At 43.7% G+C, this 12,796-nt stretch overlaps 1 protein-coding gene across 2 annotated transcripts in view; it reads right to left on the bottom strand.

Moving 5' to 3' along the window:
* ABCA1 (ATP binding cassette subfamily A member 1) overlaps nt 1–12,796 on the bottom strand; it is a 137,280-nt gene that overhangs the window by 25,116 nt on the left and 99,368 nt on the right. For both annotated transcript variants that reach the window (XR_003756014.2, XM_029055713.2), the window contains exons 23-32: nt 12,314–12,534; nt 10,628–10,700; nt 9,938–10,140; nt 9,343–9,391; nt 9,001–9,117; nt 6,579–6,727; nt 4,889–5,013; nt 3,723–3,821; nt 2,549–2,738; nt 209–303 (exon numbers count right to left, since the gene is read on the bottom strand). Coding sequence is in view for 1 of the 2 variants with exons in the window: in XM_029055713.2 (XP_028911546.1) it covers nt 209–303; nt 2,549–2,738; nt 3,723–3,821; nt 4,889–5,013; nt 6,579–6,727; nt 9,001–9,117; nt 9,343–9,391; nt 9,938–10,140; nt 10,628–10,700; nt 12,314–12,534 (1,321 nt within the window). In the remaining variant the exon portion in view is untranslated. The remainder of the gene's footprint in view (nt 1–208; nt 304–2,548; nt 2,739–3,722; nt 3,822–4,888; nt 5,014–6,578; nt 6,728–9,000; nt 9,118–9,342; nt 9,392–9,937; nt 10,141–10,627; nt 10,701–12,313; nt 12,535–12,796) is intronic.

The following is a 12,796-nucleotide window of genomic DNA, read 5'->3' as shown; positions in this document are numbered from 1 at the left end:
TGAGCATTCAGTTCTTATCTATTTGGAAACTCCGGCCAAGAGGTACCAAGGCCAATAGGAAGAACACAGTGGCATACATCATCTATTCTCCTTCAGCGGGACATCTCTGATGGCTGCTAAGGCAACCTATCATTCCCCAGTTAAAGGGTTTAATTCCCGTCCCCCAAATTTCTGGCAAAACAAAATTCAAAGTACATAAAATATGCACCTTTTGGCAATAATCTGGACATACGTCTTCACCAAGTAATCCGAAATGTTTCTCCCAGTCAGGTTCTGGAGGATGTCTGCTGTATGTTGTTTTCTCTGTCATCACACGGAAAGCAAATACAAAGCCATTACTGATGGGCTATTCTAGAACGCAAATTGAATGCTGCTGTATACAAATGTACGTATTATCACGAAGTAGAGCCGGGATCTGCGGGGGTCACTTATAGATGAAAGAACAATGTAACGGTCAAGCCGGTCCGGAACACGGTTCCGGTAAAACAACAAGTGCTGGCCCCGTGATCGGGTAAGAATTTGGAAGCGCTGAGCATTTCTCTACCCCGGCTCCTGCCTCTGAGTTCCATGGCCGAGTCAGACTTCACACTGACCCAGGAGGGGAATGCAAAAGCTCTGGAAGAAGTGAAGCAGAGTTGCCTAGTGATTAGAGCGCGGGCTTGGGAGTCAGAGGGACCTGGTTCTAATCCTGGCTCTGCCGCTTGTCTGTTGCGTGACCTTGGACAAGTCACTTCACATATCTATGCCTCAGTTTCCTCAACTGTAAAATGGGGACTTAATACCTGTTCTCCCTCCTACTTCAGACTGTCATGCAGGATGGGGACTGTGTCCGACCTAATTGACTTGAACCTACCTCAGGGCTTACAACAGTGTTTGACACATAGGAAGTGCTTAACAAAACAACCAAATTAAGCTAGCCACTTGGGAGAGAGATAATGGCCCTCTCCTGAAGGGTCTTTCTCTCCCATACACCCTAATCCTCACCTCTAATGTTTTAAATGACTGGGCCTGCCAGCAAGAATAAAAAAAGTGTTGCTGTCAGTCCCTGTCCTTCAACCAGATCATTTTTCCATTAAGTCTACAACTGTAAAATTCCGATTGTCCAGCATGACCAGAGCAGAGCCAGACTGGATACCTAGATATTCTATTTTACCTGCAATTACAGGAGGATCAGTTGGGCTGAATTTCACCTGACTACTTCTCCAATAATGGGGACTGCTTAGACCTGGGTTCTTATGGTGTCAATGTCCTGAACTTGGGGCAGACTCCAGGGAATCAATCTCAAGTCCTCCCAGGAGTTGGAGTGTTGACCTGAGATGAATCCAGTCTGTGCAGTTGCTGATTACCAAATTGAGCCTGCTCAGGTAACCCCGCCTGCTCTGGATTTGCTGAGTCTAGATAATGGAGTTTTTATTATTCGCCTGTTGTATAATCCTTTCGAAACTGAGATTACCTTACCTTAAAGCTCAGATGTTTAAATCATAAACATCAGAAGTCATGTAGTTTTTCTAGATGGTTGTTCTTTCTAGGCACCACCAAACAAGGGTAGCACTGCAAAATGCAGAGGCCTGGGCAAGTTCCAACAAATTTCATTCTTACGCACTGAGCTAAAGCTTATATTTTGCGGTGCAATATACAGATACGTAATTTATTTTAATGTCCGTCTCCCCGTCCCGTAGACTGTACACTCCTCATGTGCAGGGAACAGGTCTACCAACTCCGATATATTGTACTCTCCCAAGTGTTTAGATCAGTGCTCGGCTCACAGTAAGTGCTCGATACAGATTAGGCACCAGAGGAGCAGCTGCACCCTCTGAGCAGTTTTAAAGGATTAGGAGCTTTAGAAGAAATTTAACCAGTCCCACCCGTTTTCAGAATAAAGGTGGTAAAAGCTACAGCAAAGGCTAGCAGTTTGTACGTCCAGATAATCGAAGCTGTGGAGTGAAGACCGTGATGGACAACTTGGTATAGGGAAAGCATTTTAAGGGCAAGAAGGTACCAAGGCACTGACCGACTGAAGCACACCAAAATCAAAGTGCATCAAGTACTTTAATCGGCTTCCAAAACAAGCTCATTCCATTTCAAAGGAATGTTTGATCCAACTCCGCTCACTGCTAAAATATGGGTTTGGGGGAAAAGCACTGATGTGTCAGTTCACTGGATTCAGACCACATACATTCCACAGAATGTTTTTGGGGAAACCAAAGAAACTTGAAAATTCCTAACTGAAAACTGGAAAAAAATCTGACAGTATTTTATTCAGGTACCTTCCCTGCTTAAAAATTAAACAAAGCCCCGACCCCCCTGTTTCCCCAGACCCTGCCAGACTGTAGACTTTCGATTGTTTGTTATATTGTACTCTCCCAAAGCGCTCAGTACAGTGCTCTGCACACAGTAAGTGCTCAATAAATATGATTGATTGACTGTAAGCTCATTGTGGGCAGGGAATGGGTCTACCAACTCTGTTGTACTGTCCTCTCCCAAGCGCTTAATACAGTGCTGTGCACCCAGTAAGTGCTCAATAAATACGCTTGGTATCTTGACTTACTTGAGGGGGAGGCAGTCCCCCAGCTCCTGCAGGGCACACTGGCAGCATTTTCTTAATTTTATCATTACTACACTCGCAGGCAGGGGACGGGTTCTCCATTGTCCAGTTCCCTTTCAGGAAGATGTCCATGACGGTCTCGGGCACAGCAGCTGTGGTCCATTGATCTTCACCGACTAAGCAGGGTGCATCGCTGTGGAAGATGAAGAGCAAAACCGATGAATACCATCTAAAATGGATGTGACCTTTCTATGGGTCTTTGAAACCAAATGGCACGGAAGCCCAGGCAGATTGCAGGTCTGCCGAGGAACTTATATCCACCTAAAGTGGGGTATGTTAAAACTTTCAACAAGAGAAGAGTAGAAATCTCCCTTTTAACACCTCTTTCCATTTCTCCCATTAAATTCACTTCTAGCTGTCATGAAGAGAAGCTCAGAGAACACTGCGTGTCTTAAGAATTAACCATGTTCCAGGGCCAGACATGGGAAGAAGATGTCCTGACAAGATTTCACCAGAAGCGGGTCTACAATAATGCTCAAGTCACCTGTTCACTTTAGTGCATGGTTACATGAGGCTTGAAATGGGCCAACCAGAATCAGCGTGGACTTGGAAAGATCATTATTCCTATTCTAAAAGGGAGAGCAAATGTTGATAGCATAGTGTTGCCCAAAAACAGTCACATATTTACTCTAAAAAGGAATAAATGTCCATTTTCGTAAAAAAGCTGGATGGATGGACTATATTTTCAAGGTTGTGTTTACAAGGACTTGCTATCTGCAAAATGAGTTATTACAGCATGAAGCTGCTCATAACAATATAAAAGCCTCTTTGATCAGGCATCACAGAGAAGTATTGTCTATAAAACATTAATATTGCAAAACCGGAGCTTGCAATAATAATGCTTGGATAATGTCTTGCTTCTGAGAAATCCAAAAGGCTGCATAATACATTTGCTCCTTAATTTGCATATTGATAGTGCTATTTTAGTTGTAAAGTTGTTTATGCATTTCAATAATGGGAGCAAATAGCACTTGAAACAATGCTAGAGATGATGAGTCGGTCATCTGATACATAGGGAGCACATACAAAGACAAACAGCCATGAAAACCATGGGCAGGGGGAATTTATCGCATTTCAAAATGCCAATTTCCGATGTAACTATCTGGAATGTACTTACGGAATTGGGCTTCCTTCCATACAACGGGTTCCAAAGCCAGGGTCATTGGTAAGAGCATTCAAGAGCTTCTGAGTATTTGCATCTCCTGGAGCATCGTTGCTATGGGTACACCAGAGACAGACTGTCAGGGGAATGGGATAACCTAGACTTCTTCAAACCCGGAGGCAACTTGACGGGCAGCTGAATAAGCATGGTTTCAGAAGACAATGGAAATGGCATTTTCAATTCAAAAATATATGCTCCTGCAGTTAATCCTTTCCTTGTTCTTAGAGATAAAACTGCTCAAAATTCTAAAATGCCACTAACAACTTGTGATGGTACTCTATCTGCCTCCATAACTACTCAAATTCGGAGTTATGGCCAAGTGATTGCTACCAAATTTATCAAGTGGATGAGAAAAGTATGATTGAGTAAAGGAATTATTTCAAAACGAAATCATCTAAATTGGCTACACAGCTGTGGCCAGGCAGAATTGTTAGGTATAGGCAGGTAGGACAGATTTCATTGTGGGCAGGGAATGTGTCTATTAACTCTGTTATATTGTATTCTCCCAAGCGCTTAGTACAGTGCTCTGCACTCAATAAGCGCTCAGTAAATACCACTGATTGATGTGGTTGCCCATACCCATCTCCCGGCTGCGAAAGGTAGAGAAGCAGATTTATTTCTTCCCACATCCCACTATTCCCCATATATTTTTCACTGATATTCATACACATTTCCACAGTGACTAAATAACAGGAACTCAGTGTATTCCTCATCTGAAGGTTGGTATGGTTTCCGTTCTTTTTTCTTTCCTTTTCTTTTTCAGGGCACTGTGACGGGTTTATAAACATTTGCAGGTGGTCTTGATGATGATGATGATGATGATGGTATTTGTTAAGTGCTTACTATGTGCCAGGCACTGTACTAAGAATTGGGGTGGACATAAGCAAACCAGGTTGGACACCATCCCTGTCCCACGTGGGGCTCACGGTATCAATCCCCATTTTACAGATGAGGTCAATGAGGCCCAGAGACGTGAAGTGAATTGTCCACGGTCACACAAAGCAGACAAGCGGCTCTATCCACTATGCCAGGCTGCTTCTCAACTCTCCCCTACCACAGGAACCGAATCCAACGTTTTCACTCACTTGCGTTCCTGGTTCTGTGGGGCAGGGAGAACATACCTGACAAATGTGTACTGCTCGTTGTACATCCACGGCTGTAGTTCCAGGCTGGGGTACTTGCCAAAGGGAGGTACAATCAAGCTGAACATGAGGGCGATACAGACAAAAACCGCTGGCAAGACGATCTGAAACCATTCGGAGGAGAAAAAGGAGGAAACGTCTTTTAGCAGTTGCACACGAGAACTGGACCTCTGAGCCCAGCCAAAGCGCAGCAGCCAGCTGCTCACTGCAAGCACTCTAGAAAACAGGATCAACCGTTACTAAAATAACATGACAGAGCAAGGGTGTGACTGTTTATGAAGATGCAGGCGCTCTCTGCAGTCTCATTAACAGCTGCGCAAAGCCAGAGGTCTCGGGATATGCTGTTTTATCTGGCCCAGGAGCACTAAACCTGGTTGCTGGACAGAAAAGGCTCTTTAAACTACGTTACAATGAATTCGCTTCTGACGCTGAATCCCGAGGTACCTTATTTGTTATTCGCCCCACCCGCAGCCCCACACCACTTATATACATATCTTTAAATTGTACCTTATAAATTATATATATTACAAATTACTAATTTATTCATATTTTCATCTGTCTCCCCGCCCTTAGGCTGTAAGCTCGTTACGGTCACAAGAACGGGTTTGCTAATTCTGTTCAATTGTACTCTCCCAAGGGCACAGTACAGTGCTCTGCACATAGTAAGTGCTCACTAAATACCATTGATTGATTGAGGTACCTCATCCCCCCCTCCCCGCCCCCTTTTATCCTCTTGAAAGGTTTTTAGTTGAAACAATACAATCTACAGAGTGGCACAACTAGCCTTTGGGAGTTGCCTGCTGATTCAAATTTTCATTCTTTGATCTGGATCTTCAAACTGGTCTTGAATTAATTTGTTACTTCATCAACTTTCAGAAAACTCAGGTGTACAGTTCAATTTTTGTCTGCAGGCCTCAAATTCTTTCGGGGGATTTCCTCTTTTTTCTGGTTCACATAAGAGGAGCTGGACACCAGGGGCTTGCTGATTTGCCTCTTTGAAAAGTCAAAGTCAATCTGGTTCTGCATGACTCCTTCCTTGGGTTTCCCTGAGGAAATAAGTTCATTCTGGGCATTTCAGAGGGCAGTGAAATTGCTGTTTCCTGAGCCCAGGCATCCCAGCTGGTCTGGGAGGTCTCTGATAAAAATGGTGATGATGATGACAGTGTTGATGATGACTGTTAATTATATTAACAATATATTATTTACAACATATTATTAACAATATATTATTGCCAATATATTATTATTATTATAACTGTTGAACGCTTTCCTGTTAGGTTATTTTTTGATCAGCCTGAAGAAAACTCTTCAGCAGGGTTCTCTGCAGCCCTGTCTAGTGGTCCTGGATAGAACCAATGTGAAGAGCAACATGGACTAGTGGACAGAAAACAAGCCTGGGGAGGGTGTCTAAGGACTTGGGTTCTAATCCCAGCTCTGCCAATCGCTTGCTCTCTGACCTTGGGCAAGTCATTTGACTGCTCTGTGCCTCAGTTTCCTCAACTGTAAAATGGGGATTCAATCCTCCTTCCTCCAACTTTGACTGTGAGCCCCATGTAGGAAAGGGACTGCATCCAATCTGATAAGCCTGTGTCTACCCCAGTACTTAGAACAGCGGCTGACACATAGTAAGCGCTTAAAAAAAACCCCATAAAAAAGCAGTGCTTCTCACCTGAGCAAAGAATCCTTTTCTGCTGCGTCTGGCAATCAACAGCCTCTTCCACAGAAGGGCTACAAATTGCTGTCGGGTGAGTTTCCAGCCCTTCACTTGGTAGGAGCCTTTACCATCCATCCCACTGAGGAGGTCTGTCTCTCTGGATTCTGCAGAAAAAGGCACTAGTATTCAGCTCAGGTACTATCCCAGCCAACATCGTCATCTTTCTTTCTCCTCAGCTGTCCCTGTGGCTTTCATTTATCCTTATCTCAAGTAACCAGTGTCCGATATTTATCAGAAGCATATCAAACTGGATCTTCTTGAGTAAACACTCTTGATGGCAAATTGTGCCACTGAAAATAGTCAAAAATTTAAAATATATCCACATACCAACACACCGTTTACATTGCCGATTAGACTGTAAGCCCGTCGTTAGGCAGGGACTGTCTCTGTTACCGATTTGTCTATTCCAAGTGCTTAGTACAGTGCTCTGCACATAGTAAGCGCTCAATAAATACTATTGAAATGAATGAATTGCCCAGGAATGCAAAGTTCCTCATTCCCACTGGCACCTAAAGTCTTTCAGCCCTAATCTGTCTTCAACATTGAGTGGCTTACTAGAAATGCTAGGTTGATTCATTTAAAAAAAAGAGATTCAGCGATCACATTCACTATCAAACTCAGGAGGCATTTCTGAAAATAACAGTAGACCCAGCTCTGCCTGTGGTGTGACCCTAGATAGATCACATTACCTCTCTGGGCCTCAGTTTCCTCACCTACAAAATGAATGCTACTCTTACCATTGTTTTCCTGAGTCTCCATCCTGTTCCTCACACAACTGGGAATTCTTACCTACTCTAGAATGGTATATCAAGGAGAAAATACATATAAAAGGTCAGGACGGGAACTGGGTTCCAATCCTGGCTTGGCCACTCGTCTGTTTTGTGTCCTTGGGCACGACACTTAACTTCTCTGTGCCTCGGTTACCTCATCTGCAAAACGGTGATTGAGATGGTGAGCCCCATGTGGTACATGGACTGTGTCCAACCTTAGTGTGTATCCACCCCAGCGCTTAGTACAGTGCCTGGCATACAGTAAGTGCTTAACAAATACTATAAAAAAAGAAAAGAATCGGCTTGCTCTGGGGCTAAAGATAACGAAAGTAGAAACCTTTTTGAATAAAATGATTAACCTTTCTCAACTACTGGAACTGTCTAGCTGTTACTGAGGTTGCAACTGATATTTGCCAACCTTCTAGCCGTACCTTGCTCTTAATTCCCCCGACTCTGTCCCCTCCCTCATGCTGTTTGACCAATTTGGGACTATCCTCCTATTCCAACAGAACATCTCTCTCCTCATCTTTAAAGCCCTCCTAAAATCCTACTTCTTCCGATAAGCCTTCCCCAAATCCAAGTCACATCAACTCACCAATCGCCTTTACCACTTACATATTAAGTTATCCTCTCCTTCAGTATTTATGCACTCATGTATGATCAGTTGCAGTCAATTTATTCCTCATTACCCCATTGTTAAATGTTTTCACAACCATTTCCCCTGTTAGAGCATGGGCAGGGAACACGTCTAATGCTTCTTTTTACTTTCACCCTCAGCAGGCTTCAACAAATACCTTTACTACTATTACTAGAAAGGAATGGGAAAATATCTGTGCCCTTAACATGTGAGCAACTCCATTTGACTCACTCTGCAGATTATGTGAAATGATTCACTTTTGTGTGGGCAAGTTGTAAGAAGGCACTGCCATTAATAAGCTAATATAGTACTAGATGGTGAGTAACAATACCTCTTTCTCTCTCTTTTCCTTCCTCCTGTCCTCCCTCTCTCCAAATCCAAAAGGGACTTGTCTAAATCACCATTTGATTTGGCAATCCCCTCCTTATTGGAGAAGAAGATGATGGAATGACTTAAGAATGACTGCGTGACTTTCCTGTAAGTGGTCTCAGAAATAAACTTGGTACTCATTGGCAGAGAATAGTCCTGATAGATATTGTCCACCTTAAAGAGAAATTGTGTACTTCAGACCCCTTTAGATTCCCATGATGTGTACCACTGAAATGCACATCGCTGGAGAAATAAAATCCCAATTGCTGCATGTCTTGCGAATGTTGAATTCCCTTGTGTGGTCAGTGCAGTATCTAAGCACTCCACAGTTCTCAATAAATGCCAATGATTGAATGATTTACTGAATGCCTATTGTGTACAGAGTGTTCAGGGGGTGGATTCCAGTGCTTAGTACAGTGCCCTGCATTCAGTAAGTGCTCAATAAACACCAACGATTATAAAAATTTTACCTACTTTTCTTCTATCCATACAGTGTCTCTTTTTCTACGTTAAAGGTGCCAAAGCAACAGGGCCACATTGGCAAAATATTATGTAAAGCAATTTAGAGAGAGGTGTGCTTTCAGACGATGTTTAAGCTGACCTGGATCAACATCAGAGTCATTTGGGTCAACGGACGCATCGTCCTCGGTAAACGGACGCAGGCAGCTCTGACGATCCCCAAAGGCCCGTCTGTTCCTCCGAGCAGGCAGAGTGCCATCTGAAATTTTAAATGGAAAGATTAGTTTCCTCTCCCAGACAGCTCACCATTAAAGGAGCTCTCCTGGTCTGTAGTTAACTCCAAATACCGTGTCTGGCAAAGTGATCGAACAACTTGACAAACAGTAAAGTGCTCGATAAATATCCTCGATTGATGAATCGATCGACATTTCTATCACAAGCAATAACACACCAAAGGAAGTGCATTCAGACTAAGAGCAGTTACCTGAGGTTTCTGCATCTACTCCATTATCCTCAGCCACTTTAAGAAATATCTGAAAAATAGAAATTGGGAAATACTTTGTAGAGGATGTTATGTTAGACATTTAACAGAAAAGGAGCTGGACATGGTGTATTATTAACCACACTGCAGAGCTATTTGGAAAGTAGGGGAAAAACAAGTATTCCTAAGAGTGAGATCCCTCCAGCTAAAAAACATTTTCAAAGCCATTTCTAAAAGGAGTGGTGAAGCCCTATTGCAGAGAGACACTTCAAATCTGCAAAGACGTCCCACTAAAAGATCTTTTCCTGGGCCTACTGAATACAGACTCCAAAGTTAGACTGAAAGGTGTCCCATGTCAGTTGAATAGTTCCAAACCCTACAGGTGAACTATCTTCATGTTTACCCTTCCCTACTACATTTACTTGTATCTTCTCCAAACCCAACCTTCATGTCAGATAACTCTTCCCAGGTGATAGTGATCTGTGAACTGAGGACTGGAGCAGCTCCAAAGTAAACAAACTCATTTTTGCCTTGGCCTTTGGAATTATTTGCTCTGTCTTATTTATACAGTCAGGGGAACATCAGCTGGCCTACATACTTCTTCCAGTGTGGTTTCAGAGATGCCATAACTGGAAATGCCAAGGTCTGAGAGTCGATCATCGATTTCATGGAAGAGCTCCACAAACGCGCCCTCTTTAGCAGCTTCATACGGTAGCATGTAGGTTAACTCGTGCCCAATGTCCTCCACCAGGCGGGCTTCGGAAACATGCTTCATGATCAGGTTGGAGATGACAGAAACGTCTACAGAAACGAGAATACAACACAAAACCCTCCGAGGCTGCTCTCCGATCGGCAAACGATCAGAAGTCGAAGCCTTCTCCCATTTGTCTTGCTCAGTGGAAAGTGATACCTCATCACTGATTCCTCAAAATGAGGCGAAGGGAAGCAGCCTTCTCCCCATCTCTGGGTATGCAAGCTGAGACCTCCATGAGAATGACTGCTGAAGAAAATTTAGCTGCTTATTCTCAGTAATCGTACACACAGAATAGACTCCATTAACTTATTTTTGAAGGCAGATATTTGGTCTCGACTGCCTTATTTGTTTGAGGACAAATTTTGACCAAAAGATACAGCCAGCAACTTCTAGGATAACCTTCAAGGGAGCCTCATGGTTCATCATGGCCCTAACTCACAAAAGGATAAGGATCCAGGTCCAAATGGTGGAATCTAAGGCCTTGCTAAGGGTAAACAAGTGGCCAGCAGGCTACGAATTCCCTTTAGTTCTTACCTATTGTCAGGGTGTCACTTTCATGATCGCTGCCCAAGCCAGCATCAGAGCTGCTTTGAGAAACACTGTCCTCCTGATGACAAAGGAAAAAGTAAGGATTACATTAATATCCAGAAATACGAGAGGGAAGAATCATATCTCACTTTCTGGTGATGAATGGCACTCTCTCTCGCAAAGTATTCAAAATCCTTCAGTGGGTTAAGATGTTGAACTAAAACTGTGTTTCTCAAAAGCACCCATGATGACCACATAAAGCCACTAGAATGTGGCCACTAGAGGATTTTTATGCAGCCACAGAGAGCCAGACAAGCAGAGGCTGATTGAGAGATTGACAGAGGCTGGGTGAAACTCAGAAACACAAAGCAAGAGAGTGTGTGTGTGTGTGTGTGTGTGTGTGAGAGAGAGAGAGAGAGAGAGAGAGAGGAAGAGTGATTAATTTTAAAATATTTTGGGTTTCTGTTCATTTTTCCTTCCCAGCTTTATTTTAAAAAGGCGGGGCCACCAGGATGTTGCCTGGCCTAGTGGAAAGAGCAACACAAGAGAGTTGGCTAAACAACATCCCTGGCCCTCCAGGGGCTCACAATCTAAGAAGGGGTTCACAACATAAGAAATCTTCACATCCTCTTGAATGCTAGCCAAAATTGTTTCACTTGACCAGGATAGGTCGAACTTCCATCACAAAATTCTTCTGTCAAGTAAATATACCGTGAGTTTTAATCTGTTTTAAAATGAATAGGATTGAGCCACAAGTGAGATAAACGGAGAGCGCGACTCGGCCCTGGGATCTGTCCAAGAGCGCCTGTTCAGGGACAGACCCTGACCTTTCAGCCCCAGGAGGAAGTTCAATGGGGCCCCTAGTTTGGCAAGAGCCTTGGTGGCAGTAAGGAGCCTCAGATTCTGCTCCGCCCTTGCACTTGGAATTGTATTTTTTATTCACCCCACCCTCAGCCCCACAGCCCTTACATACACATGCAAAATTTATTTTAATGTCTGTCTCCCCGCTCTAGACTCTAAGCTCCTTGTGGGCAGAGAATGTGTCTACCAACTCTGTTACACCGCACTCTCCCTAGCGCTAAGTAAAGTGCTCTGCACACAGTAAATGCTCAATAAATAATATTGATTGATCCTGGAGTTGCATGCATGGAGAGGCAACTGGACATCTTAAAACTTCTGCCCTTCATATCTTTCTCGTGCCCACACTTCCCCCATGAGAAAATTGCTCTATCACCAAGAGAGGTGCAGTGTTCCTGCTTTCCAGTTTTACTGGAATTCCTCTTTTCCAGCACAAACTGAACACTGAGAAGCAGCATGGCATAGTGGATGGAGCACGGGTCTGGGAGTCAGTAGGTCATGGGTTCTAATCCCAGCTCTGTCATTTGACTGCTGGATGATCTTGGGCAAGTCACTTCACTGTGCCTCAGTTACCTCATCTGTAAAATGGGGATTGAGATGGTGAGCCCCACGTGGGACATGGATTGTGTCCAACCTGATTAGCGTGTATCCACCCCAGCGCTTAGAACAGTTCTTGGCATATAGTGAGCACTTAACAAGTACCATAATTATTATTAATGATTACTAGGCAAGGCCTCTCAGCTCCCAGTGAGGCAGCAGCTGAGCTAGGTATTGGGTTCCAGGATTCCTATTCCTCAGGCCCTAGGTATTGTCACAGAATGTGAGAATCTTCACCTTTTTCAGATAAGACACTGTGCTGCTGCTGTTTCGACATGAACTCAGGGATGAGTCAACATCTTTCTTGACAAGGGTCAGATAGTACCCCGTTCCCAGCTGATTCTTCAAAAACAAGGAAGAGCCAACGCAGCACAATTTTCCATGAGAAATGATGGCAATTCTATCTCCCAAGATGTCGGCTTCATCCATGTGATGCGTGGAAAGTATGATCGTACGACCTGCAGAGCACAAACAGAAGGGCAAATGGCAACGCTTTTCAGTTACTGTGAACCACTGGTGTGAGATCATGGCAGGCATAATAGAGAAATGAAGACATGAATGGTGCAAGATTTTAAGCCTGGGCACTAGATGGAAACTTAGCTTCCAGCTTAGCTTAGTGATATGTTGCCTCAACTCCACAAGCAAATTTCCAGGTTGTATTTCTTTCTTTTTTCTCTGTCTGCTTGTCTCTCGCTCTCTCTCCCTGATTCCCTATAGATC

The sequence above is a fragment of the Ornithorhynchus anatinus genome, chromosome X5 (genome assembly GCF_004115215.2).
Source record: "Ornithorhynchus anatinus isolate Pmale09 chromosome X5, mOrnAna1.pri.v4, whole genome shotgun sequence".
Taxonomy (NCBI): domain Eukaryota; kingdom Metazoa; phylum Chordata; class Mammalia; order Monotremata; family Ornithorhynchidae; genus Ornithorhynchus; species Ornithorhynchus anatinus.
Note: the sequence above shows the minus strand (reverse complement) of the source record. Positions and strands in the feature narration are given on the sequence as shown.